The sequence below is a fragment of the Cibotium barometz genome, chromosome 28 (assembly GCF_041138505.1).
Source record: "Cibotium barometz isolate CiBa-2024 chromosome 28, ASM4113850v1, whole genome shotgun sequence".
Taxonomy (NCBI): Eukaryota; Viridiplantae; Streptophyta; class Polypodiopsida; order Cyatheales; family Cibotiaceae; genus Cibotium; species Cibotium barometz.
In genome coordinates, this window is record NC_141073.1 from 6832868 (window position 1) to 6858980 (window position 26113).

General features: G+C 34.9%; 1 protein-coding gene across 1 annotated transcript in view; it reads left to right on the top strand.

Moving 5' to 3' along the window:
* LOC147622430 (protein HAPLESS 2-like) overlaps nucleotides 1-26113 on the top strand; it is a 208359-nt gene that overhangs the window by 170154 nt on the left and 12092 nt on the right. The window contains exons 12-14 of the mRNA XM_086821904.1: nucleotides 4321-4353; nucleotides 14517-14610; nucleotides 20575-20663. Of these exons, the coding sequence (XP_086678030.1) occupies nucleotides 4321-4353; nucleotides 14517-14610; nucleotides 20575-20663 (216 nt within the window). The remainder of the gene's footprint in view (nucleotides 1-4320; nucleotides 4354-14516; nucleotides 14611-20574; nucleotides 20664-26113) is intronic.

Consider the following 26113-nt stretch of genomic DNA (forward strand, 5'->3'; position numbering starts at 1 on the left):
ATGTTCTCTTTATTAGCTTCATGGGATTTCTTTTTTGAGAGCTCAGCAAAACGTTTCCTATATAGCCTCTCCCCTAAATATTGCTAAAAATCCATAATGCATAACATTAAACCCAAAATACTAATGATGACCCAAGCTATATGTGGTGGTGGTGTGTGACTCTTCTTCTCTGATGCCCTGCAGCAAAACCATGGGAAAAGCAGACCATTAGAATAATGCCTTGAGAACACCTAGCAATCCAATATTCCACCAAGAGTAAGATTTTAAATACACCCCCAAAATAAATAAATTTGGTCTCTACATGTAATTAGCCATTTACACATATAACTACTATGTGTGTTCCTCGGCCTGGTATGTACATCTTCCAAAAACCTTGATGTAACATTAGACAACAAGAGTCCTTAAATTTAGGACACAAAGAACTATCCACCAATGATCCTTCTTGAAGTAAGATACCCCCCCTTTTTTGTTGATTCTCTCCATAATTATTAGGGCCTCAAGTTTGTGTAATACTTTGTTTGGTTTTGGTAGATTGGTGATCCAGGCATTTCTCCATCTTCACTCACTACTCCTAAATGGTTGGCCATGGTTTCCACAAAAACTACATCCAAAAGTCCGACAAGTCAAAACCCAAACTTGTCGCCCTTCCTTGTGAATAGAGAGTAGGGACACTTTATGTTGAATTCTCTATCTTGCTAAGAACCAAATTGAGTCTCCATTTGGAGTTCCAAGTCTCAGGCTTTTCTATTGGCCCATTTGAGCTTTATGTTTTAAGGATTCCCAATACCTCTCTTCTATTGCCCCATTTGAGTTTATGTTTTAAAGATTCCCAAGCTCTTTAGATGCTTTTCCAAAGGCAAATTCCTTTACAAAAGGTGACTGGAATTTTTCACAAAGCATATTATTACAATTGTGAAAGGCCTTCCAAGTTTTGCATTATTGTGTAGGGTGAGCTCACCTATGCTAAATTATTTAAAAGTAGATTAGGACATGTCCCTCTAAGTGTTTTTATATAGCTCTCGCCAACCATTTGTCAACTAGTGAATCTGTAAGGGCTTGGCTGTTAACAAGTCACATGCTTGCTTCTACTTTAGGTAAGCATCATATATCACACTCAATTCTTGGTTTTGTGGTTCTTCCATGCCCTCTCCCTCTTAGAATTCCCATGAGGATTTTATTCAGCCTCTCAATTTGAGAATTATTTGAGGGCCTCCAATAGCTTAAGAAGTAGATGGCACTAAAAAAAAGAAAAAATTTCATGAAAAGAATCACTTCCCCTTTTGATTTTAGCAAAGATATATGCCACTTTTTACACTTTTTTGGTGACTTAAAATCCATGACCATTGTTTACTGCTATTGACTTTTAACAAATAAAATATTATTTCTAAGGAGGATCAAAGCATTTTATTAAATCTATGATTAATTAAGATAATAAATGTATCTAGAGAGAGTCAATACTAATGACACACAAAAATATCTAATTCCATTGATTTGTCATATAAAAAATGCATATGTAGGCCCTTGGCCTTATCTTCTACCTTAAGCTCAATTACTCTAGTGCTTATCCATCCACATTATCACCAAAAGTCTCATAATCATGTGTCCCATGACCTCATCCTACCACACATCATCCATCACACCATTTCAATTCTACACTTTTTGTTCACCCATGACAACTATTACATTTGATCATAAGCTTTATATAGGTCAACTTCTACTTTGAGAAGACTATAGGATGCACTCCTAGACCTCCCACAAGGTGATAAAATTACATGAAAGTACATACTTTCTCCCAATGAATTCTTTTTTTCTTTCTTTCTTGATCGTGTCCTTCATCTAATACCAAGCCCTATTGCTAAAACTTTAGCAAAAATCTTAGATGAAACATTGAGGAGGCAGATCATTCGGTAACTCCAATTACTAAGGGGTTTTTTCTCCCCCTTGATTTAGAACTTTAATTAGTTCTTTTTTGCATCTAGTTGTTGATAATAGGATGTTGAAGTTGATACATAATCCTTTGTTTAATTAGTTCTTTGTTACATGTATTTGGTAGGATGTTGAAGTTGATACATTGAACCATACTCTAATAGTCATATTTGATAATGTCCCATATCCATATGTAATATTTAGTACCGATTATTGGTAAATCCATATGTAAAATTTAGTACCATTTAGTGTGGTAAATCCATTTATTTAATGATCCTCTATTTCACATACTACATGGGGCTTTCAAACTAGCTTTATCATAAACTAAATTTATCTTAGGAACGTGAATGTTTGTATCTATCCTAGATCCTCTGATGTTAACCAACCCTACAAGAATAATTGAGAGTAGAAGTTAAGGAATGCCATATTTATATTCGCTTCTAATGTATTATATGTGGTGTTTTCCCTTCAAACATCTCATAAATTCCTTGCCCTCAATTTCCACATGTATTCTCCACAACCTCCCCAATTCAACTTTGAATTTATGAGCTTTCTCTAGATCCCATTATTGGAGTAATTGCCTTAAATCATTCTCCTTTAGAAAATATGTCTGAAGCATCCTTCTTCTTTTTGTAAAGATATCACCCCCACATGATGAAAAAGGACTCCATTGGTTCCATATTTTTATTTTTTATGTCATCACAGGCTTTTGAATTATTATCTCTACCTTCCAATCTCTAGAAAAGTTTTTTTTAGGCTATTACTCTTGATGAGTACATTTGAACTTGGTTTAAAATAATATTCCCTTATAATGGTAGAGTTGATTTGGCTTGCTACATTACTAGTAGATTATGATCCCCTATGATTGAGTGTCAAAACATACTTTTACATTAGTCTATCTCCATTTCCAAATCTTTACTATTATAAAATTGGCCTAGCCTAGTTCTAAGAAGCTTACCTTGTTATTTGTTGTGGAGCTTGGCTCACCAAAATTGTTTTTTAGGGGTGAAGGTGTTTCATCCAGCTTCTTTGTTATTACCTTTGATGACCTTGTAGTTGCCTCCTTTTCTATCCTCTATATAGAAGCACATGCTAAAGTCTCCACACGTCGGTCTCTTATGGTTTCTTCCATAGTTCCTTTCTTCATTGGGGACATAAATTCAATCGACCCATTTGAATGATTCCTTCCTAAATTGCACTTAAGTCCATTTGAATGAGTCCTTCCTACACTACACTTAAGTCTATTTTAATGAGACCTTCCTAAACTGCACTTTAAGTCCGTTTGAATGAGTCCTTCATAAACTGCACTTAAGTAAATTTGAATGGGTCCCCTCCTCCTAAGTTGCACTTAATCCCCCCATCCTTGTCTAGATTAAGTTGCACTTAAGCCCCCCATCCTTGTCTATCCTCTATATCTAAATTCACATGTTAAAGTATTCATACAATATCATATAGATCCTTGCATAGTTCTTGTCTCTCCCTTGCTTCATTGGGGAAAAAACTGAACCAGCCTAATTGAACAAGTCCTTCCTAAACTGTGCCTATGTCCATTGGTAATGTTCATCTATTTTCATCCCCCAAACCATGTAATCACTAAAGGATTCCTATCATTATTTCTCCCTTTTCTTCCATTTCCCCATTATTCTCAACCAAATATATTATTTTGACATATTAGCCGAAAAAAATTGCTTGCTTATATAGGCAAATACAATTGAATCTTTCTTACTTGTCTTGCAATTAGTTACAAACTACCCATGACTTTTACTAACATCTTTTAGACCTCTCATGTTCCAAGAAAGGGCATGCATGATATTTTTAGGGCTTTCTTCTTTTCTTCCTAATTGGAGATGCCCCCAATTACAAGGCTATGTCTTTGTCTTCCTCTCATCTCAAGAGGAAGGTATTCCTCCTCATATCTCATAGATAGCAATTTTCTTACCCTTGCTTATGGGATCTCTTGGCATTTTATGATTTCTTTAGTGATTTTTACTTCATCTGGCTCCATATTTTGTGCCCCTTGCCCTAGATGCTTAAATGAGTTCTGATATAGAGCAGCGGTGTTATGAGCTTAGTGGGATTGACGTTGGCCACTCTAACCTTGAATTTTTTTCCATTTTTCCTCTTTTTTCTTGGATGGGATTATATAATAAATGATTCATAGTCATGGGGACCCATACTAAGTAGATTAAAATATTGATTTAAGTTGTATATTTGAAGTGTCTCTTATAAAAGAAACACAAGCTTCAATCTCATGATTTAACATTAATAAAAAGCTGAGAAAGTCAACACTTATAAAAGGTTTTAACAAAGTTTTTAAGTCTTAGCTAGTGTAAGTTTTTTTTTAATAAGTTTATAATAAATTATTTCTAATGAGAAAAGTTGCCTTTTTTGCAGCTTGATTGTCCAATTGGAATACAAGCCTCTCCTGTAAGTTATTGTGAAGATAAATAAAAAACTAATAGGTCAAAAAAATACATGAAATCATAACTGTACATGTGCATGTAGGTGTGAGCATGTGTGTGTATGTGTGCATGTACATAAGTATATCTACATGTGTATGTATGTGTGTGTACATGAGTATATGTGTATGTTTGGGAAGTTCTGCGGGGTGCCAGATTTAAAGGTTTTTTATCACACCAACTACTAGATCACAGGTTTTCATGCATTGTTATCTTATCAGTCACTCTCTCGTTTCAACCATTATGAGTTATGCATATGAGAGAAAGACAAAGTAATGGGATTTTAAAGTTTAGAGATTGTGGGTTTGTTGATACTATAGAATTCAACTTAAACTCTAGATTCTAGATAAGGAGAGAGAATACCTAAAATATGGGTCTCATTCCTTAAAATTTTAAAATTTTCAATAGATTAAACATTTATTTATTCTTAAGGAAAATATCCAAAGCCCTTGGGGGGGGGGGGGGGGGCGATAAGTATATGCAACCACTTTCTACCAATAGCAAAAAAAAGGGATTCAAACAAAAGTAGTTAGACCCAATCCAATAGGGGCCTAAAAACCAAACCAAATAAATGAGATAAATTTGATATGGAAGCTAAATTAGATAAGAGAAGCCAAATCTCAAAATTCATTAAAGGGTGTGTAAGGGGGACTTTCTTTTGGGAAACTACCCTGAAAGCCCACCTTAGGCAAAAAATAAAAAACCAAGTCCAAAAGCTATGAAAATTGACATTAGCACCACTCTAAAGAGAAGAGAAGTCAAAGAATCTAACTTTGAGAGCTAGTTCTTGTGTAGAACCTGACTTTAAGAATCTGAATTTGGGGGTTTTAGACCATCTTTATCACCTTTATATCTTCAGGTAGCTCTTATCCCTTAGGGGATTGGTTCAAGACACAAGAGGTTCTCACTAGGTTTTGGAGAGTGGAGAGAAGATGCTAGAATCTTAGGCTTGATGAGGTCCCTTTTATTAAAAATAATTAACCATATATCATCTACTTTTAAGGTGAAGGACTTTGCCTTATCAATTACTCTACTAGGCACATTATCACTATCTCTGATTAGTTTTGTCTTTAAAAATCTCCCTAAGGTCTAAATCTAAGCTTGTACAAATTAATAGAGTATCCACCTCAAATTTTAGGTGACTTTACTAGAGAAGCTCCTCATTATCTTTCTATACTATATCAAATTTCCCCTACCTTGGGAGACACTTTAAGGATAAAATATCCCCTCCAAATATTCTCCTTGTTGCATATCTCCATGTATAGTGGGGGAGGAATCTCGTCTTACCCCTTGCATTCCCTACTAGCTCTATCATCCTCCATGTTTTCTTCTCTCCATGGTTCTAGATTTTTCCACATGCAATCCTCTAGAGGGGTCCTCTAGAGGTGACTTCTCTAGTTCCCAAAGATTCGTTTAACCCCAAGGTCAACATCCATCTCTAAGGGGATATGAACATCAATATCCTAGGTGATACAAGATTTGTTAGGCCCTTTCCCTAAGGATGGATTTGAAGAGGGACAAACAATGATCTTCCAAGCCAGTTTGCCAAGTCACCACAATAGAAGGCCATATCTAGAGGGCAAGTTAGCAAACTCTACCACCTGGATAGGGCAGGCCTTGGTGAGTCCTCTATCAACATCAAAGCATGGGTGGAATAAAGAGTAGATTATTGTAGAATCCTTTCCCCAAATAGAATATTTCTTGTAAAGCATGGGATTATAGCACCTTTTTCTCCAAGTTGGCCAACTCATGTCTAGAAAGGAATCTCCTTATTCAAAACAATATCAATCTCCAAGAGGTAAAGCAAGCCACCAATTTATCGAAAAACTTAATGAGAGAAGAGAGCCAAAAATCATATTTAAAGCCTCCTGCTAAGGGACTAACACAATGGGATTTGACCCCCCCACTAGTATTCTCCTTTTGTAGGTTTTTCATCCTCTCCTCAAGGACATCATATGAATTCAAGTCTTAGCCCATTGAATGTTCTAAATTATAAGAAGCAACATCCACTCCAAGAGACTTAACAAACATAGCTCCATGTTATCCTCTAACACCTTGACCCAACCTCATTCTCCTCAAATTCTACCTAGAATGCAATACTCATTTGCTCACCCATCAATATCATGTTTTTTGTCTCCCACATGCTACTAAATTTCTTACCTTTAGTCACTCTCCTCACCCATCACTATTGCAATTGTTGTCTCCCACATGCTACTAAGTTTCTTACCTTTAGTCACTCTCCCTCGGGGGGGGTCACTCGTATAAATATGTAAGTATCACGTGGGTTCAACAGAAGGACAATTTAAATATTTAAAACTTACAAAAATATATTTACAGAGGGGATTTATTTATTGTATTTTAAAAAAAATTACAGATTTGAATAGGAAAGGATACATTATATTCACTAAAAAATTCACAGATAAGGGACTTTTTAAACAGGCCTTGAACGCACATGATTTAGAGGATTTACATATAGTGACCCCCCCGAGCACTCTCCTCACCCATCACTATCGCAATTGTTGTCTCCCACATGCTACCAAAGTTCTTACCTTTTTCACTCTACTCAAAGGCTCAATAGACTAACACATACATAATAGGACTTCAAACATCATAGACACTACAACCTTATAGGCTCACTCAAGCGTATCCTAGTTGTCTTTGTGCACTCACACAGTTGCTTTTTCCTTGAAGCATTATTGTCAAGAAAGTGATAAAGAAAGTCACTCCTTCAAAAATTCTATCAACATGAAGGTTTTCTCTTGCTTAAAAAATTTGTGAGAGATTAACAAATAGCTAAAGGTTAGCATTGAAAGTAAAATAGAATCTACTTGTAAGAATGAAACTAAATGAAGTAGAGAGAATAAGTGGATTTTCTTATAAGAATGAAACTAAATGAAGTAGAGAGAATAAGTGGATAAGCACCAAACAATAGTCCCATAAAATAATTAATCTTCTCATGGATATCTCCCTAAATGTTCAACTCTCTATATCTAGTTTACAAGTTTAGCATAGGTGTGCAAAGTATTATTTTTACCATGAAAGGGGGTGACTCAGGTGACTCATGGTACAAGTGATAATATATAGATTATAAAAACTTTGGCATAAAAAAACATCACCAAACATCAAAAATATTACTACTCCCTCAAGTATTTTGGAGATGGAATTATAGCAGTAGTTGGGCAAATGATCTGAATGTTAATCCAATTTCTACATAACCAATAAACAGATATACATTTCTTATATAGCAAATTAAGATTTGACTAAACAACTTTCATCTAGTCACTATGTAGCTTTTATATCAAATGAGGATCTAAACAACTTGCATACGCTCACTATGTAGCATTCATATCAAATGAGGATCTAACTAAATTTCATATGTTCACTATGTAGCTTTATATCAAATGAGGATCTAACTAAATTTGTTTATGCTCTCTAGGTATAACCTCCTGTTTATTGTTGCTTTTATTGGCTATAATAAACAAGTTCACTTTGACCACAATGGTTCCATTATATTATATAATAACACTATATTATTGTTAAAGAGAGGCCCAAAAAAACTACATCATAAACTCTTAGCTTCTATAGCCTAGGAGAGGACATAGGCCAAAGCAATTTTAGCATGAAATGTTTCGATACATGAATTTTCTACTCCTTTGAGTACAAGTTGGATCACGGAACATCTACTAGAAACTTTAAATCTACCAAATATATAAATCTTGCCTCATGATCCATTAGGAAGAAGATATGAAAATTTCAAGAACTACATGAAGCTTTGTCAGACATGAAATGATGGAATAAAAGCAAGGAAAAATGCATGGTTTAATCTCAATAACAATTAAACAGACTAGAGGGAGATTTAGCTTGTTAAAAGAAATTTGAGAAAACACAAAGATAAGCTTAAATATAAAAGTTTGGCTTTATACAGGCTTAGTTTATACAAGGTTAAATACACCACAAACTTGGGAAAAGCTAAACTAGAAATTCTTGACAAAGAAGACTTCCTTAATTACATTAATTGTAACTACTCCAATCATTACTAATCTAGAGGGAGATATGACCATTCATAAACCTAGATTAACCTTATCCTAGTGGAACTAAAGAAAAGACACTAATGAGTTTAAGAGTAGAACTAAAGAATGCATCTAATCCTCTCATTATAGTGGAACTATAATGAGAGAATGAGAGGAACCATGATGAGGTTTAAGAACATACACTAATGAGTCTGAGAGTAGACCTAGAATGCATCAACTTATCCTAATGGAACTAGGATGAGGTTTAAGAATAGACACTAATGAGTTTAGTAGACCTAGAATGCATCTCCTCCTCTGATCCTAGTGGAACTAAGATGAGGTTTAAGAAGATATGCTAATGATTTTAAGAGTATACATAGAATGATACCCATCCTAATAGAACTAAATGAAGTGTAAGAATGGAACTAAATCAAGAGTGGTGCCTGCAAGAATGGACACCAATGAGATTAAGAGTAGAGATAGGTCTAAAGATCTTACTTTAGTGTTAATGTTGAGAAAATGATCTAAATTACGAAATATCCTAAGTTGGTACAACCTTCATGTACATTCAAGTTATTAGAAAGTGCAAGTTGTGTTGGCAATTTTTTCAAAGAAAGAATTGCATTGTAGTATCTTTTAGAGGGAGATTTGTAGATGGTTTGACACAAGTTGAAACTTAAAAAATGGGGATTTCAATATTATGGAGTAGTCTATTGATGAGAGGGGGGAAGGAATTTATAGAGCATCATGGGAATTTTAGTTTTAGGATCAAAGTTAGTTTAAGGATGATTTTCATAACCAACTATGCCACACTTATGCTTCTTCTCTAATAAGACACTCACGAGGCTATTTGTGCTAGGATTGATTACTTTTACATTGTTGGTGTGCTTTAGATAAAGGGAGTTGCAATTCATCTCCCCATCATCCTTATAGACATCCTCGTCAACCAAACTAAGGGTACTAAACTTTATGCACATGGATGAGGAGCTTTTAGGGCATCGTGGATATCTAGATGAGCAAAAATTTTAGTCCATGAAAAAGCTCCATAGGCTTCTCTAGAACACTTTTAACTTACCAAAAACCACTACCATTAGGTATCACATGAGAGGATACATGAAATACTTATTTAAGAAGAATACCAAATGCAGATTGGCTACTCTTCAAAAGGAAAATGAGAAGTTTGTCTTAGATCCATGGACTCATGAGGTTAAATCTTGTGCACCAAGCCTAGTCATATCTTCTTGATTGGAGATTAAAGTATTGGGACCATGCTAGAGAGGCTTTTTTGAACTAGGTAGTGGAAGATAAACACTTCTTCTTCGTCATGGGATATAAATATAATACTAGAGGGGGGGCCGCATCAAATAGCTCTTGGAAGTTCATTATGTTCTCCAACCTTATCCTCGAGTAGTTAGATATATTTCCATTATCTTATACTCATCTCCTTCGTTTGGATATGATCCTCCACCCATGCAAAGCTCAAAGAGCTTGGAGTTACATGCCTAGGCTAGTCATAGTAAATATGGGGACACATTTGGATGCCTCATTCATGACACAAGGGCTCCACACAACTTGCTCTTCCAAGAGTGCCTAAGTGACAACGGCATTACTCCTACTATTTTTGTTATACTCATTCATGACACAAGGGCTCCACACAAGGGCTCCACACAACTTGCTCTTCCAAGAGTGCCCAAGTGACAACGGCATTACTCCTACTATTTTTGTTATACTCACTAGGAATTCATCGGGGCTATAATAATTCCCATCTTTTAGAGGATCTAGGATAGCAATGTCATGCCTCCCATTTTCTTAAGGGGCTCATTCATCTCATCCCCAAAAGGGGGGGATGAATGGACCCTCATTTTTTTAATGGAGGCCTATTACCCTTCTTAATACAATAACAATAAGCCTAAAACTTTATCCCATAATCCTTGACCTTATATGGGACACTCAAATAGGATTTGTACGCAATGGAAGCTTATGGTAACATCTTCTCATTTTTAGAAAAAAAGTTTTGAATGGTCCAAGAAGAGAGTAATTGTCCCTTGTTCATATTCAATTATGGGTGGATCTTTGGGCTAATACATGGCATTTGTTCCATGTTCAATATAGTCATAATGCTAGTCATAAATACCTACAATTTTACCATAGATGTTAAGCCTATACATGACTATATGGATACTCATTTAAGCTCCACAACCCATGGGAGTGAAGTCTTCAACCCTATGCATGGACTTTCATGAAGATGATAGCCCATAATTTTACAATAGGTTTTAAGCCTATCCAAAACCATTTGGAACTCATTTAAGCTCCACAACTCGTGGATAGAATGGCTAAGAGTAAAGTCTTCAACCCTATGCACGGACCATCATGAAGATAATATTCCATTCTAGCATGTAGCATATGTGGCAAAGTGCTTAGTCTATCTACATTTGGCCTCTTAGATAGCAAGTAGCCTATTTAGTAAATTGCTAACTCTATCTAAATCATCTCTACACCATATGGCCTTCTAGGTTGCCATACACTATGGATATGAGGATAGTGAATGCCCAAATTATTCAACCACCATGGTTACTCTTGATGATCAAGACTATAAATATATGATATATTTGTTGGTGCTCAAACATTATAATAGAAGGGTAAAACATCAATATCTAATAACTTCATATGATGTTGTTAATAATATAACGTTATATGAAGTTGACTTTTAAATCTTTTTTTAGATTGCCTAGCATAGGAAAACAACAAAATATACTAGCCAACTAAATGACTTAAGATTAGAAATTTGTCTTATATATGAGGGTATGTGGAAAGAGGAGCTATAAAGGTTCACACCAAGATCTTTAGACAAGAACATGCCAACCATCTTCTCATTAATTACTTGTCTCATTATCTATTACATCTAAGCTTCTATTGGCATATAATTTATAAGTCGATGGGAGACTCTAGATCAATTCTCCAAACCCCCTTCACAAGAACACGCAAGTGTGGGAATTGACCATCTATTGTATAATGTAGAAATGTTCTCCATCTTTGTTATTATGTACAATTTGAGTTTTAATTTTATATTGTGAAAGATCATGCTTGCTTTGTGAATAGTTCTTATTATATACTCTCTACACATTGTATCAAAGTGCCTGGCATTAAATTTTTACCTTTGTCATTAGTGAATATATTGTGAAAGATCATGCTTGCTTTGTGAATAGTTCTTATTATATACTCTCTACACATTGTATCAAAGTGCCTGGAATTAAATTTTTACCTTTGTCATTATCTAACAAAAAATTAAGAAAAATGACTTCTTCAACGCCTTGCCTACTACCATTGAATGCTACTGAAAATCTCACAACAAGCACTAATTAATCTCTATGAAAGTTCAACATAAAGGTTACTATATCCTCTTATAAGATTTGGGTATCATCATTAACATTAATGTTCAACCTCCATCATAGTAGATAGACAAGAGAATCTAACATTACTTGCTTTAGACCATGTCTAGGCCTGGAACAAAGGAGATACGGATTCTCTTTGCACCATTCTTACTAGCATTCTTTAGACCGTGTCTAGGTCTAGAAAGAAGGAGATACAGATTCTCTCTGCACCATTCTTACTAGCATGAATATAGTGAGTTGATCATAGTTTCACATGTCTTACTAGCATGAAATACAGTGAGCTAATATTAGTTCAACATGTCTTCACACTTGCATAATCATGGATTATTCTATTAAGTTAGTATAACACCATAAATCCATCAAATATTTAGAATCGGGTTTAACAATTTAATCCATCAAATATGTAGAATCTGCTTCAACAAGAATCCATCAAGTATGTAGACTCTTAAAAAATAGCTTTTAACAAGAGACATTAAATAAAGTGACTTAATGAAAGTGTTCCTCAACACCAAAATAAAAACATTTGGTTACAATTAGGAGTGTCCCATCTTCAAATTACTAATTTCACTACCTTAGAATATTATAAGCCAATTATGATACCTATATCACATCTCTAAATTTTGGTGTGAGCCAAGTATGATAGCTATATCACATCTCTAAATTTTGGTACCAAGATGAATTTTCTTGCCTTTGAGGTGTGCAATTCTCTACTTTGAGATTAGAAAATGTGGATACAAAGTCACAACAATGGTGACCAATTTTCTTTATGAACATAAAAAAAGGTGTAAGGATCCTAGCTCTTTAGATAAGAAGAAAAAGGTTAAATGCTTTTACTATGCTAAAAAAAGGTTAAATAGTTAAAGAATGCAAGAAAAGGGAAGAAAGTTCCAAACGAGGAAATTTAAAAACTAAGGAAGAATTTAATCACACTATAGAAATAGAGGTATTTATGGCCATTATAAGGAGGTAATTAATCTAGCAATGCAAGAATATCCTTAAATCATTGATATAGTGGGGATCCTAGAGGTAGATACCTAGTCACAAGGATTGGACAAGCTCTTTGTATTTGTAACCCAAGTTAATGTTAGGGTTCTTCTTATTTTTTCTTATTAATTGATGTACTTTTGGTGTACTTTTTGAAGGAAAAGTTTAAAGCTTTTGAAAAGTTTTCAAAAGACTTAGCATTGATTGCTTATTTTTTTCTTATTAATTAATGACTATAGTAGAAAATGTCCGTGTACTTTCTAAAGGAAAGGTTTAAAGCCTTTGAAAAGTTTAAGAAACACTTAGATTGATTAAAGTTGATAGAGAAACCACATTAAATCAATTTAGGATAGATTGAGGAGTTTATTGGCTTCAAGTAGCAACTCATAGTTGCTCATACTTTAAAGCAAAATAATGTTATAGAGTACAAGAATCCTACTATTACTGAACTGGCAACAAGAAGTATAATTCTTACTAGAAAAAGTCTTCCTTTTAAATAAAATTGATTGAGGTAGTTAATAGTATTTTGTTAATCTTAATAAAGAAGGTAATGAAAGTTGCCGAATTGACAACTCCACTACATGCCTGCTTGTGTACGAAATCAAATGGATGACTCCACTACATGCCTTCTTGTGTACAAAATCAAATGGACAACTCCACTACATGCCTTCTTGTGTACAAAATCAAATGGACGACTCCACTACATGCCTTCTTGTGTATAAAACCTTTTATTTACACATTTGAAAGTTTTTAAGAGTAAATCTTACGTATATGTTCCGGATTCTCACAATATCATAAATGCATCTTCATGTGTTAAAGCATAGAGTCAAAGAAATATGATTGTTGTGTAGAGAAGAACATAGTGAGCTAAGATGTGGTATTCATATAGGATCATGTACCAAGGAAATCACCAAAATATCACAACCTCCACCTATATCCTTGCATCATGATGAAGTCTTAGCCCATGGAGAATGGATTCTAAAGATAAATAACCAAATCCTATTAAGGGGCAAGCCATTTGAGTAGTATATGAAACTTTTGGATGGAGTTAAACATCTAGTCCTCAAGGATGCACCTCAACATGTTTGAAAATCTAAAATGTGAGGAAAAATCCAAGGCTTATCTAATATATCAAAGGTACTTAATATTTAAGAACCCATAACTCTTACCAAAGTGCAAACAAATTTGAATGGCATCCATAATATGACTTTATCCTTGGCTAAAAAGGCATTAGACCAAAAAACTTTATTTTCTTCTAATAGTAGTGATGGAAAATTAAATAACATTATTTCAATGCCATGAAATTAATTAAGATCTATGAATATCAATGTAAAAAAGGAAAAAAGCAAATAGAAATAGAAATGATAAATGATAAAATACTACCATAGAAATGATAAAGTATGACTAGGAATATCAAAGTAGTAGAAATGATAAAGTACAACTAATTATTAAAAATGCTACTTTATCTTCCTAATTTTTAATGTACTCATTCAAACTTGATTGCTTTATGATAAAGATATGAGCATGTAAAAAGAAAATAAAATCATGCCATAAAGCTATTCATATATTTTGTATGAAACTTTTTGCACATATCATTCTTTGTAAGATATCTCCTTGAGTTTGTAAATATCATTTTTTATAGGCTATCTCCTTGAGTTTATACATATAATTTTTTATAGGCTATCTCCTTGAGTTTGTGCATATCAATTTTTGTACTAAACTTTTTGCACATATCCATTTTATAGGCTATCTCCTTGAGTTTGCGCCCAAATGAGCCAAAGACACAACATTTTGAGTTAAATGTTCAAAGTTCAACCTCTCAAAATTTCAATTGTAGTGGTAAACTCTCTCTATATATATGTGTGTGTGTGTGTGCATGCATGCGTGTGTGCGCGTGTGTGTGTGTGTGTGTGTGTGTGTGTGTGTGTGTGTGTGTGTGTGTGTGTGTGAAGGACCCAAAGTATAGTGCATATAAGGTTTTGAAATTATGGATTCCCTTGGAATAAAGGAATGAGAATGGAAGATTTAGTAAATGCACATAATACCTTGTTAGATCTCGACTTGGGAGCATGATACATGGAGTCTTATCAATGACATGTATGCAATTAATTCTCTTTACTTAATGAACGCCGCAAAGGAAATGGTGTTGTTTCATTTATGATTTAAAAGAACATAGGCATATGGATCATTGGTGAGGTCAAGGAAGACATACAAAAGTGATACGTGTGGGTTTATATCGATATCACAAAGGGTCAAAATAAATTTCAAGAAGCCACTCAAGTATGCAAATCTAGTTGAGAAACAAACTTTCTTCTCTATAGAAGCTACCACAAGGATACCTTTTTAATGTGGGTTGTGTTTTAAGATCTCATCTTAAAATTTTTGATGTAGATTTTATTTTGTGCATAGACCACCTCAATTTCCAATAACATATTACCTTATACTATATGGTTTGATGCCAATTGCTAGCATGCTTGAGAGAAGGTACTGCATTTTGACTTTTCTTTTAGCTTAGTAGATGCATCTTGGGTTAAGTAGAAAGCCACATAATATCAAGAGAAGAATACGGAGGCAGTGCAAGGTCCACATAATATCACGAGAAGAATAAGGAGACAGCACAAGGTTCACACACAAAATATAAATACATAAGAAAACAATATAAGAGTTTAATTTTTTAGCTAAATTTGAAAGGTTAGAAACATTAAGAGTTGGTTGAGTTAAGCAACATCAAGACTTGAGAGAATTTAACTTGGATATGTATTACCATTACAAATTCTCTATTCAAATAAGGGTGTTAGATCATGTCTAAGATTGAATCACTTAGGCACCAATGCCCTTTTCACAATAGGCCAGTTTTAGGGTGAAGGATATGCTAATCTCTATGGAAAGATGAGTACTATTATACTTGGAGGTTCTTCCTATCTTTTTTCAAGAGGCTATTTTTAGGGTCAAGTCTATGCTAGTCTCTATTAAAAGATGATGATTACTATTACACTCAGAGGTTCTTCCTATTTTTTCACATTGATATGGTTACATTAGAAAGATTTAGGTGTATTTATGCTAATCTCTATTAAAAGATGATGAGTACTATTACACTCGGAGATTATTCCTATTTTTTCACATTGATATGGTTACATTAGAAAGATTTAGGTGCATTTAAGGAAAATTCTTAGGCTTTTAAAAAGATGATGAGTACTATTACACTCGGAGGTTCTTCCTATTTTTTCACATTGATATGGTTACATTAGAAAGATTTAGGTGTATTTAAGGAAAATTCTTAGGCTTTTAAAAAGTTTAAGGAATGGCTTGCAAGCATTGGTTGAAACTAACCACAAATTGAAAAGTTCAAAATAGAGCAAGGAGGAGAATTGTTTGATAAATTCTTAGGTTTCTACAAGGAAAGATGCATAAAGTGGGAAGTCAATAGTTCTCACACTCCATAGTAAAATGAGTTGCATTAGTTGAAACAAAGGTAGGAAGAACCACAAATTAAAGCAACTCAAAACAAATCAAGAAGATAATTGTCTAATAAATTCTTGGGTTTTTATATGAAAGAGGCATAAAGTGACAGCTCAATACCGCTCACAATCCCTAGCAAAATGGTGTTGTAGAGTGTAAGAATCACATGATTTGCAGAGATGATAATGGAAAAAATCTTTATAAATCCTTTTGAATTGAGGTATTTAACACGGTTATATACATTCTCAACAAGAGTGTAATAAAGGCCATCAAGGATAACTTCCTTATATGAATATTTCTTATTGGCCTACTCCAGTAAGAAACCTTCATATACACACTTAAAAGTTTTAGGTGTGAATATTATATGCATGTTCTAGATGTTCAAAGACCCATATTAGATGCTCAAAGTTAAAAATTAAACTTCTTGGGTTACACCATGGAGTTAAAGGGAGGATGAGCGGCCCTAAGGCAAAGAAGATCATAGCCATGATGTGGTATTCTAAGAACAAACATGTACAAAGGAGGAGCTTCCCTCATGCAGCAACAAGGAAATCACCAAAGCAACACAATCTCCACAAAGCATGTTGTGCCATAATAGGGTAAGCTATTCCCTAAGTGGTATAAGAAATTTTTGTATGGAGAAAAAAATCCAACCAGACTGTATCAAGGACTGTATCAAGGATACACCTCAAGATGTTGGCAGATCTAATAAAGGAGAAAAATAATGCTCAAGAAGAATCTTGTGAACTATACTCTCATATTAAACATACTCAATATTCAGGAGCCTTCATCACCCTTGTTTTGTTGAAGCACAAGGGGGTCAAAATGGATGTGGCAGGTCATGCAAGCACAATATGACTCCATCCTTAAAAACCACACTTAAAGATCACCCTAAGCAAGGTGATTAGCACTAAGTGGATTTACATAGAAAATAATAGGTCTAATAATGCTTTGAAAAAGTACAAGGCATGCCTAGTTGCACATGTGTTGAAGGATTTAAATTTTTGGAGACTTTTGCTCCCACAGCTAGGTTAACCACAATCTGCACCATTAGCAATGCAAGGAGGGTGGCTTGTTCTCCAAATGGACATAAAATAAGATTTCCTTAATAGGAACCTCAAGGAGGAGGTATATGTGGAGGAACCACCAGGTTTCATGGTTCCCTATACTAAAAAAAAAGTAGTTTACAGGTTGTAGAAGGCACTTTATAGGATGAAAGAGGCCCCATGATCATGATACCAAAGTATTGGTTGCTTATGCAACCTGTAAATTTATGAGCAAGGAATGTATGCGATCATTGTTCTCTTTGTAGATGATCTTAGCTTGATAGGAGATCACCATAAAAAGATATCACAAAGTTTGAGATGACTGATTTTGTCTATATGCATTCTTGTTTGGGGATTGTCATCTAGAAGAAACCATTTTCATTTCTTAAGAATAAATATGCAAGTGATATATTCAAGGCATTTGACATGATCAAATGCAAGGTAGTTGGTAGACCCAAAACCCAAATGTATGACCAAATACAAGGTAGTTAGTATGCAAAACCCAAATGCATGATTAAATGCAAGGTAGTTGGTATATTCAAATCCCAAATGCAAGGTAGTTGGTAGGTTGATATGAAGTTATCCATATTGAAGACATTTTAGACCTTGTAAATGAGACCTTATATAGGAACTAGTTTGGTAGTCGTGTAGAATTTGACCACACATCATTTTTTCTATTGGTGTTTTAATCTATGTTGTGGGCAAGAACCTCAATAGCTTTTGTGACTCAGATTGGGCAAGTGATTTGGACACTAGGTGCTCAGTAATAAGGTATTATTTTTCTCTTAGTTTGGCATGCATTTATTGGATTAGTAATTAAAAAAATAACCTAATGTTGCACTCTCATCAATACAAGACTAAGTACACAGCTACATGCTTTGGACAATGTAAGGCAATTTGACTATGGAGGATTCTATAAGATATGGGTGTTGTGTAGATACAGTCTCGATGTTGCAAATGTGATAACTAAGTTTGCATGGCCATTACTCAAAATCCATTGTTTCTCAAGTTAGCATGCTTTGGACATGTGAGGAAATTTGGCTATGGAGGATTCTATAAGATATGCGTGTCGTGTAGATACATCCTCAATGTTCCATAAAGCTGCATGGCCATTACTCAAAATTCATTGTTTCTCATGCTCGCACAAATCACATTGAGTTTTATTATTACTTTGTGTATGAGTTCATCATATTTGTGGAGATTTAAATTGTCTACTACTCTTGACGATATAGAATTACATAGACATATTTAAATAGAGCAACATTTTCATCAACTTGGCATCAAGTAGCAGAGGTAGTTCAACTTGAGGGGGGTGTTGGGGATATCAATGTTCCTCCCTCATATTATAATACATCTAGCTCATATTTATATGGCCCCCATCATGAGGATCATCCATGATTGAGTAGCCCAGGAACCCATTAGCATCCTCATATTTACTTGTTGGGATGGTAGCCTAGGAGGCCAGATGGTTTAGAGATAGCTTAGATTAGATAAATAGGCTTAATGCTACACTAGATCATTATTATCCCATAATGTTCCACACATAAATTAGGTAGAGTTTACTCTTAGACACCTTATTCTAACATTAGGGGCCTAAATGGGGTCCAAGATGAGTCCAAATGGCCATGGAGAAAATGGGTAGCACTTACTAGAACATCTTTATGGGCTAAGAATACACCATGGATAATGGCACCAATTATGATCATGGACCCATGTGGTCATGTCATGGTTGCACCATATGGATACATGTCTATACAAATACACAACCAACCACTTCTCCACATAGTTCATCAGCATCATTGTGAGTTTTACTCCCCAGCTTTTACTAGCATACATCCTATGTCTTATTAGTTCTTTTGGATCATCCTATGTCTCATTAGTCATCACTGTGAGTTTCACTGTGAGTTCTAGATCCTACACCTTATTAATTATTTTTGACCAACCGCCATCAAAGATCCCTTCATAGGAGCATATAGGTGGGCGTTGCCATCTATTATATTCTTCATAGTATTCTTACATTTCTATGTTATTGTGCAATTTAAGTTTTAAAGTTTTATATTGTGAAAGATCCTACTTCTTGTGAGTGCTCTCTTGTATACATGTATCCTCTTACAAAATTCTTGTTGCAAAGTTGGAGGCAAAAAATTATATTCATAAAATATCAACTTAATACCTCAAGGTACCAAGGTCGCTATATGAATCGTATTAAAAGTGATGTCATCAAGGTTAATATGAAATCCTTAAATTTTAAAATTATAAAATGTCAATTTAATACATCAAGGTACGAAGGTCACTATGAACCATATTAAAAGTGATGTCACCAAATTATTCTCAGTGACATTTAATAGGTAACCAATGGGAGGATCCCTTTAAAGAAAACATCTCATGTTTAAGGAGAGAATTGTCAAGGTAAAAAGACGTTTGGTTTAAACTTTCTCCATTTGATCTAAATACATAGATATGATATTTCCCACTTTGGTTGATTTCTTATTTTACCATGATTTTGGTTTTCCTCCATTTCAAGTATGTTACTACAAGACCCACACCTTAAACAAGTTAATGACCTAATAAATAGACCTTATTATACACCCATGTGATCCTATAAATCATTAAGCTAATCCTATAAGTCATCAAGATGATCCTATAAGTCATAAAGCTACACTAGATATTAAGAAACTCAAAGATAAGAGTGGGCTATTATCTTATGGGCCATTATCAATGCTTCATATATTTTCGTTTTGATAGCCTAAAATTTAATCACTTATTCTTTAAACTAACCTAATTTATGAGTCTTTTTTTTATAAATGAATTTCTCATCTTTAAAATAACCTAATTTATGAGTCTTTTTACAAATGAATTTCTCATCTTTATGACTATCCTTGAAGAAACCTTTTCATTCTTAAAGAAAATGTGTTTTTGAACGTCATAACTTACTAGCACCACCATAGTTAGCATGACATGCCTTTATATATATGTGTGTGCGTGCATGCTCACTTTGCTTACCTTGTGTATTTATGCCCACACATGTATGTGTACATGTTCCTATGAATGTGTTCCTATATACATAAGTGTGTGTACAAGCATAAGCAAGTGCACGTGCATGTGTGTAAGCATGAATTTACTATGCACATTTATAAGCATGCATCCATGCATGGGTTGTGCACATGTTCATGTGCATGTATACCATGTGTACATATAATTGTAGCATGTATCTTACATACATTAACAATTAACACATGGAAAGTTATATTTGTGATGTGATGAGGTAACCATTAAAAATATTTTTTGTGCTTTATAGTTCGACTGAGGGATTCTGAAGGTGAGGTAGCAGATGCAATCGATGCATTTATATCGGTTACTGCAACAAAGTTTATTAATGTGTCAAAGGTATATTTATAAACTTTATTAATATCTTATTTAACTCTTTTAAATAACTCACAGAATAATGTATCATATAGCTATTAAATAAATTAAAATTTGAGTATTTCACCTTCTCTTACTGTCCTAAGATCATGTATAGAGCATTCTCTAGCTAGCTCTTTTATTGATTCTATTGTTATTAATATACTGCTATATGGACTAGTAATTTGTGCTACTGAAGTAAAAACTTCTTACACGATGAAATTTTATTAGTTCTATTATTAATAATGTACTTTTACATGGACTAGTAATTTAGGCTCTGAAGTAAAAACTTTTTACACAATGAAACTTTAAAGTAGTAAAAAATAGTAATGTTGGTTTTTATAGAAAAATTGCATGACAAGATCTAAATCTAGAGTATTAAATATATACGCATTATTTTGATTCATCTTCATTGTGAACCATTCATAGTTTATGTATGTTGTTTTGCTGATTATGCAATTCATTACATGGTGTTCTTTAGTATTAGCTAAAAGTACCACATGAGACCCTTTACAAATCATACATGCCAGCACTGAAAATATACCTCTTATAGAACTACCATAATTAAAAGGACCAATGGAAAAGCTAAATATAAATATTTTAAAAAATGGAGGATAACCTTCACCATGGATATGAATAGGTAGCGATACATATGGAGCATACACAAAGGTGGGACTTTGAACCCCCATCTTGGAGAATCTGGAGAGGAGATTCATAGGTTTAGAGATTTTTTGAGTATCTAATCCTAAAGGAACCTCTAGAGTTTAAGATAATGATTCTAGGCTTTTATTGATCTAGTGTATCAAAAGCTAGGATGTAGACTAGGGCAATTTAAGCTCCTTTATCTCCATGCAATCTCATTAATTTGACTAATTTATCCTTCAACTTATCATATAATCCTTTTGTTATCTTAGCTTATCATATAATCCTCTTTGTTATCTTAATAGATTACTCTTATAACCTCGTCATTTGTATGGATTTTTTCCTCAAGTTTTATCTAATTGAAATCATTCCATGCGTCCTTTTATAACAGTTTGGTAGGTGTCCTAAATATCTTGGGAATCTTTTAGAAATCCTAGTGGGGCTGAGATCTAGTTATCTATCTCTCTCATTGCTTCTATTCTAAAGGTCTCTAAAAAAATTTGTAACTTTTAACTTGTACTCATCTAGTATATTTTAAAAATCCAAGTCACCCCATGAAAATATGTTGCTTATTTTCTCATGATTGCTTCCCAATTCGATCATCCCTAATCCCCTCCATGATTTTTTTTTAGTATTATCATTCTTTCTCTACTTTCTTTTATATTAATAGCATTCTTTGCCTAAAAATGCTTAATATCTCTCTATCTTAGACCTTGGCCCAATTATGCTCGATATCTCCCTATCTTAGGCATTCTTTTCTTGGTTATGTTCAAAATACTTTGTACAATTATACTTAATATCTCCCTATATCAAGCATGTTCTTCTCAACACAGTTGAAGAAGCACCAACATCATTCTCAATTTCAGAAAAGTAAAGTTGGTATGAAAAGATAACCCCAACACTTTAATGATTTGATTCTTTTTATTATTTTCATCAATACCAATAGGTTTGACTTTTATTGGGTCATATTATAGATCTTGCAATATTTCGAGTGATTAAGAGAAAAGAAAAGGGTAAGAGAGAGAGGAAGAGAGAGAGACATACGTATGTATAGAAAACTAAGGGACAAGTGAAAGATAGGTTTAAGTTTATATAAAGAAACAAAGGATAATAGGAGAGAGTGTTATAGCCAAAATTCAAGATTAGTTATTGACAAAAGATTGACAACAACAAAAAAAATGTTCTTTGAGTTTTTCATGCGATATTACTTACAAAAGGAAAAAAATTAATGCTATATTACTTTGAGTTTTCAAGAAGGGGATCGTGGCTTTGATACCAATTCAATAAAGAGAATCTAGGATTGCACTCATTAGCATGGAATACACACATGTACTCCTCATCATAGAGAGTAGCCACCAAAACACCGAAAGACTACCATGAATCAGCCATAGAAGCATGAGCTCCAAGAAATGACATAATAGTGATAAGATCATAAAGGGTATCAAAAAAGGTCATAAAGGTCCTAGGGCTAGTGCCTTTTACAGTCCCAAGGCCCACATGCCCTAACACGATGTGTAAATTCCCCTAAGCCCCATGTGCCTAGACCCATCTCCCATGTGCATGTGCATCCTAAAATCCCTTTGTTACAAACCATCTCCTCCTGAAATTCTTTTATCCTCGAAATTGAAGGGTGCTCATGCTAAATAGACACATACAAAAGGCTGTATACAAAAGCCAAAAATCATATCCAAAGCTAAATGTCAATGTCATCATCAAGGGCATATGACCTCTCCTGGATCAAATGGAAAGGAATGTAGTGCAATGCCGATAATGACGCTCACAATACATCCTTCGGGTCGAATGTGAAACCAAAGAGTCATATGACTCCCAGGGTCAAATGGAAAGGATAACAGGCCCCCATCGATGATGAAGCTAATCATGCAACTGTGTGGATCAAAGGGAAATCTAAACCATCCAAACTCCAAAAGAATGGCCCTCCAACCACTTGGGTCAAATGGTATATATGGGAGCCCATCCTCACAATTGTAATGTGACATAATTATTAAAATATATGATGTACAAGGTTAAGGATCAGCCCTTGGTGGAGCCTATATAAAGGGCAGGAGAGCCTACGTTTGGTAACAATATGAAGGAAGGGTAAGCCAAATATGACACCTCAAATGACTAGGCAAAAAACGTACAAGCTCGAACATCCAACCATCCAACCATGGCATGAGTATGCTACCTTGTCATAGCATGAAGTCTACAAATGAGGGTATAGAGGTCTAAACCTTGAAGTACCAAAAGTATGTGTGAAATCGACGAAAGATATATGAACCATGACACAAAATGGCAACTCAAAATATCGATCGTAGATCCATGAAGTCAATGCGTGAGCCACACTCCTAACATCGGGAGATCTAAGATGGTAATATAGTGATGTTGATGACGATGACGGTGTATAGTGTGTCAGTCCAATGAAGGATAGTAGTAGTAAATCATGACTACACATAAACACACCCAACACACTCAAATCATGTGAACACACTAAACTAATCACAAAGTGTGTGAAAAGTAGCTAGCAACCAATGTGTGTGACAACCTCGTAAGATACAAGGCATGTAAAGAAGGGCTAACAGCGTACAAGTGCGCATGAACAAGCCCCAATAACTCACAAACAATGCACTCTCCTGGAACAAGGCCCAAATATGCAAAACAATCCCCAAATCACCACTAAGTCAATGTAGGCATGTGAATAGACTCAAACCAAAGTGTAGGTATATGAAATAACCACAAATTTATGGCTAGGCAATGTGGTGTGGACAAAGAGGATTGATGGCTAGACAAAAAGGGAAGAGTGGAGAGCGTGGACAAATGGGTTGATGGTGTTGAAATTAGGGCATTGTGATGAGCTATGGTGGATCAAACACTAGAATCAACATCATTAACAAAGTGATTAGCAAATAATTAAGACATAATTAGTGGGTAATTAATAAATAGATTAATGTAGGCATGGATACTCAAAAACCAGCAAATTCTCATTAGGGCACTGCCTCAATTTATAGAGTTTACATCCAAGCATCTAATCCCACTGATTTTTTTCCCTGATTCTCTCCACCTCTTCACTTTTCCCAGAATATCTCCACACTTCCCAGAATATCTCCACACTTCCTAAATCTTCTCATGCTACCCTTTATTCTCTCCCAGTAGAATCTTCTCACCTCTTCACAGGTTCTTTCACATTTACACATCCTCTTTTACAGCCTCTAACCAAGGGCTTGTTCCCGCACACACCCTATTCACTTGTATATTTCAACACCTCCCCTCAAGTGAATACTCCTAGTACACCTAGACCCTATACCAAGTTTGCCTCCCCTTACTTGATAGTCTGCGCAACTAGTGCCTACACCTCCCCTCAAGTTATCTTAGCACACCTGGACCCTGTACCAAGTTTCTCTCTTACTTGATAGCCCGCGACCAGTGCCTCAAGTCCCTAAACTCCATAGTCCTTGACACTCTCTCTCTCTCTATGTGTCCAAGGCTACTATAAGTGCCCGCGACCGTGACTAAAGTGCTCACACATACATCTATCTACCATGTGGCCTACATCATCGTCGGTGGCTCAGAGGTGGTTTTACTTTGTTGGGGTAGGTTACATTGGGTTGTGGGGTCTCTCTTTCTCTCTCTCTCTCTCTCAGAGATTTTTACATGGCTCCTCACTCTTTGGAGCCTCACATCTTCTCTTTTCTTCAGTCTTCTTGTCGTGGCAGCTTCTCTCCACGCGTCCATGTCTTTCTCTGCTTTCAGTCTTCTTGGGCAGCTTCTCTTCTTGTGGCAGCTTCTCTTCTTGTGTCCATGTCTTCCTTCAATTCTTCCTTTAGATCTTCTTCTCCGTGTGGATCCTCTTCTTGGAAAGAGATATTCTTCTTCTTTCATGGCTGGGGCCATGAGCTTGTCCGTCAGATCTTCTTGCTCCATGTGAGCAACATGTTTCAATGTTTTGCTGACAGTTTCTTTGGGCTTTCAATGTTCATCTTGTGTCATTATGCAATGCAAACCCAAATTTATGCGGGAGGTCTTACCTCTTACCTTATTTTGGACAAGGGCAGTGTCTGATCCCATTTTTACACTGATGCAATGTGCCCAATACATAATGTGTATAGCATTCATTCTCATGCACATTCCCAAATGCAACTCTGGCTGTGAATAATCTTGATTTTGAGTGAGATTTATAGGCATTAACCAAGGGTTAAATGTAAAATGATGATTATCACAAATTTATCAGCATAATTTTCCCAGAAATTACATTAAATCAAGGGTAACCAATTTGTACGGAATGGTTGGAGTATCAAACCAACTCCGAATTGAAATCTGAAGTTATAGGGATCTGTATCAGATACCTAATGGTTAATTTGAACCCTCAATTGCACCAAAATATAGTGATTAGCACTGATTAATCACTGATTAGCAAATTAATCCAATGTTTTGTGTGTAGAAAACAGAGTATGCGGGGAGTCCAGATCTGGTGCCTTAGACTTCAAATGAGCTCAAATGCTTTCAAAACCATCAATAGCAATGAGTCTAGTAGAGGATTAAGCCAATAAACACAAGATTTGACCAAATATTGAAAGCTTAATCTCTGTTTTACCAAAGTCACCTGCAGATTTGATGAAGAACTTGGATCTCATTGTAGACTTGATGAAACTGAATTCTGTCTTCACCAGCTTGTAGAGCATGCTTGAAAACACCTTGGGCTAGGAGGAATTAGAGACATTTGATTTGTGGAAGTAGAAATAACCAAATCAGCTCAGAAAAATGATGCCTAGTAAATCTGCGATTTCTCCCTCGTTCGC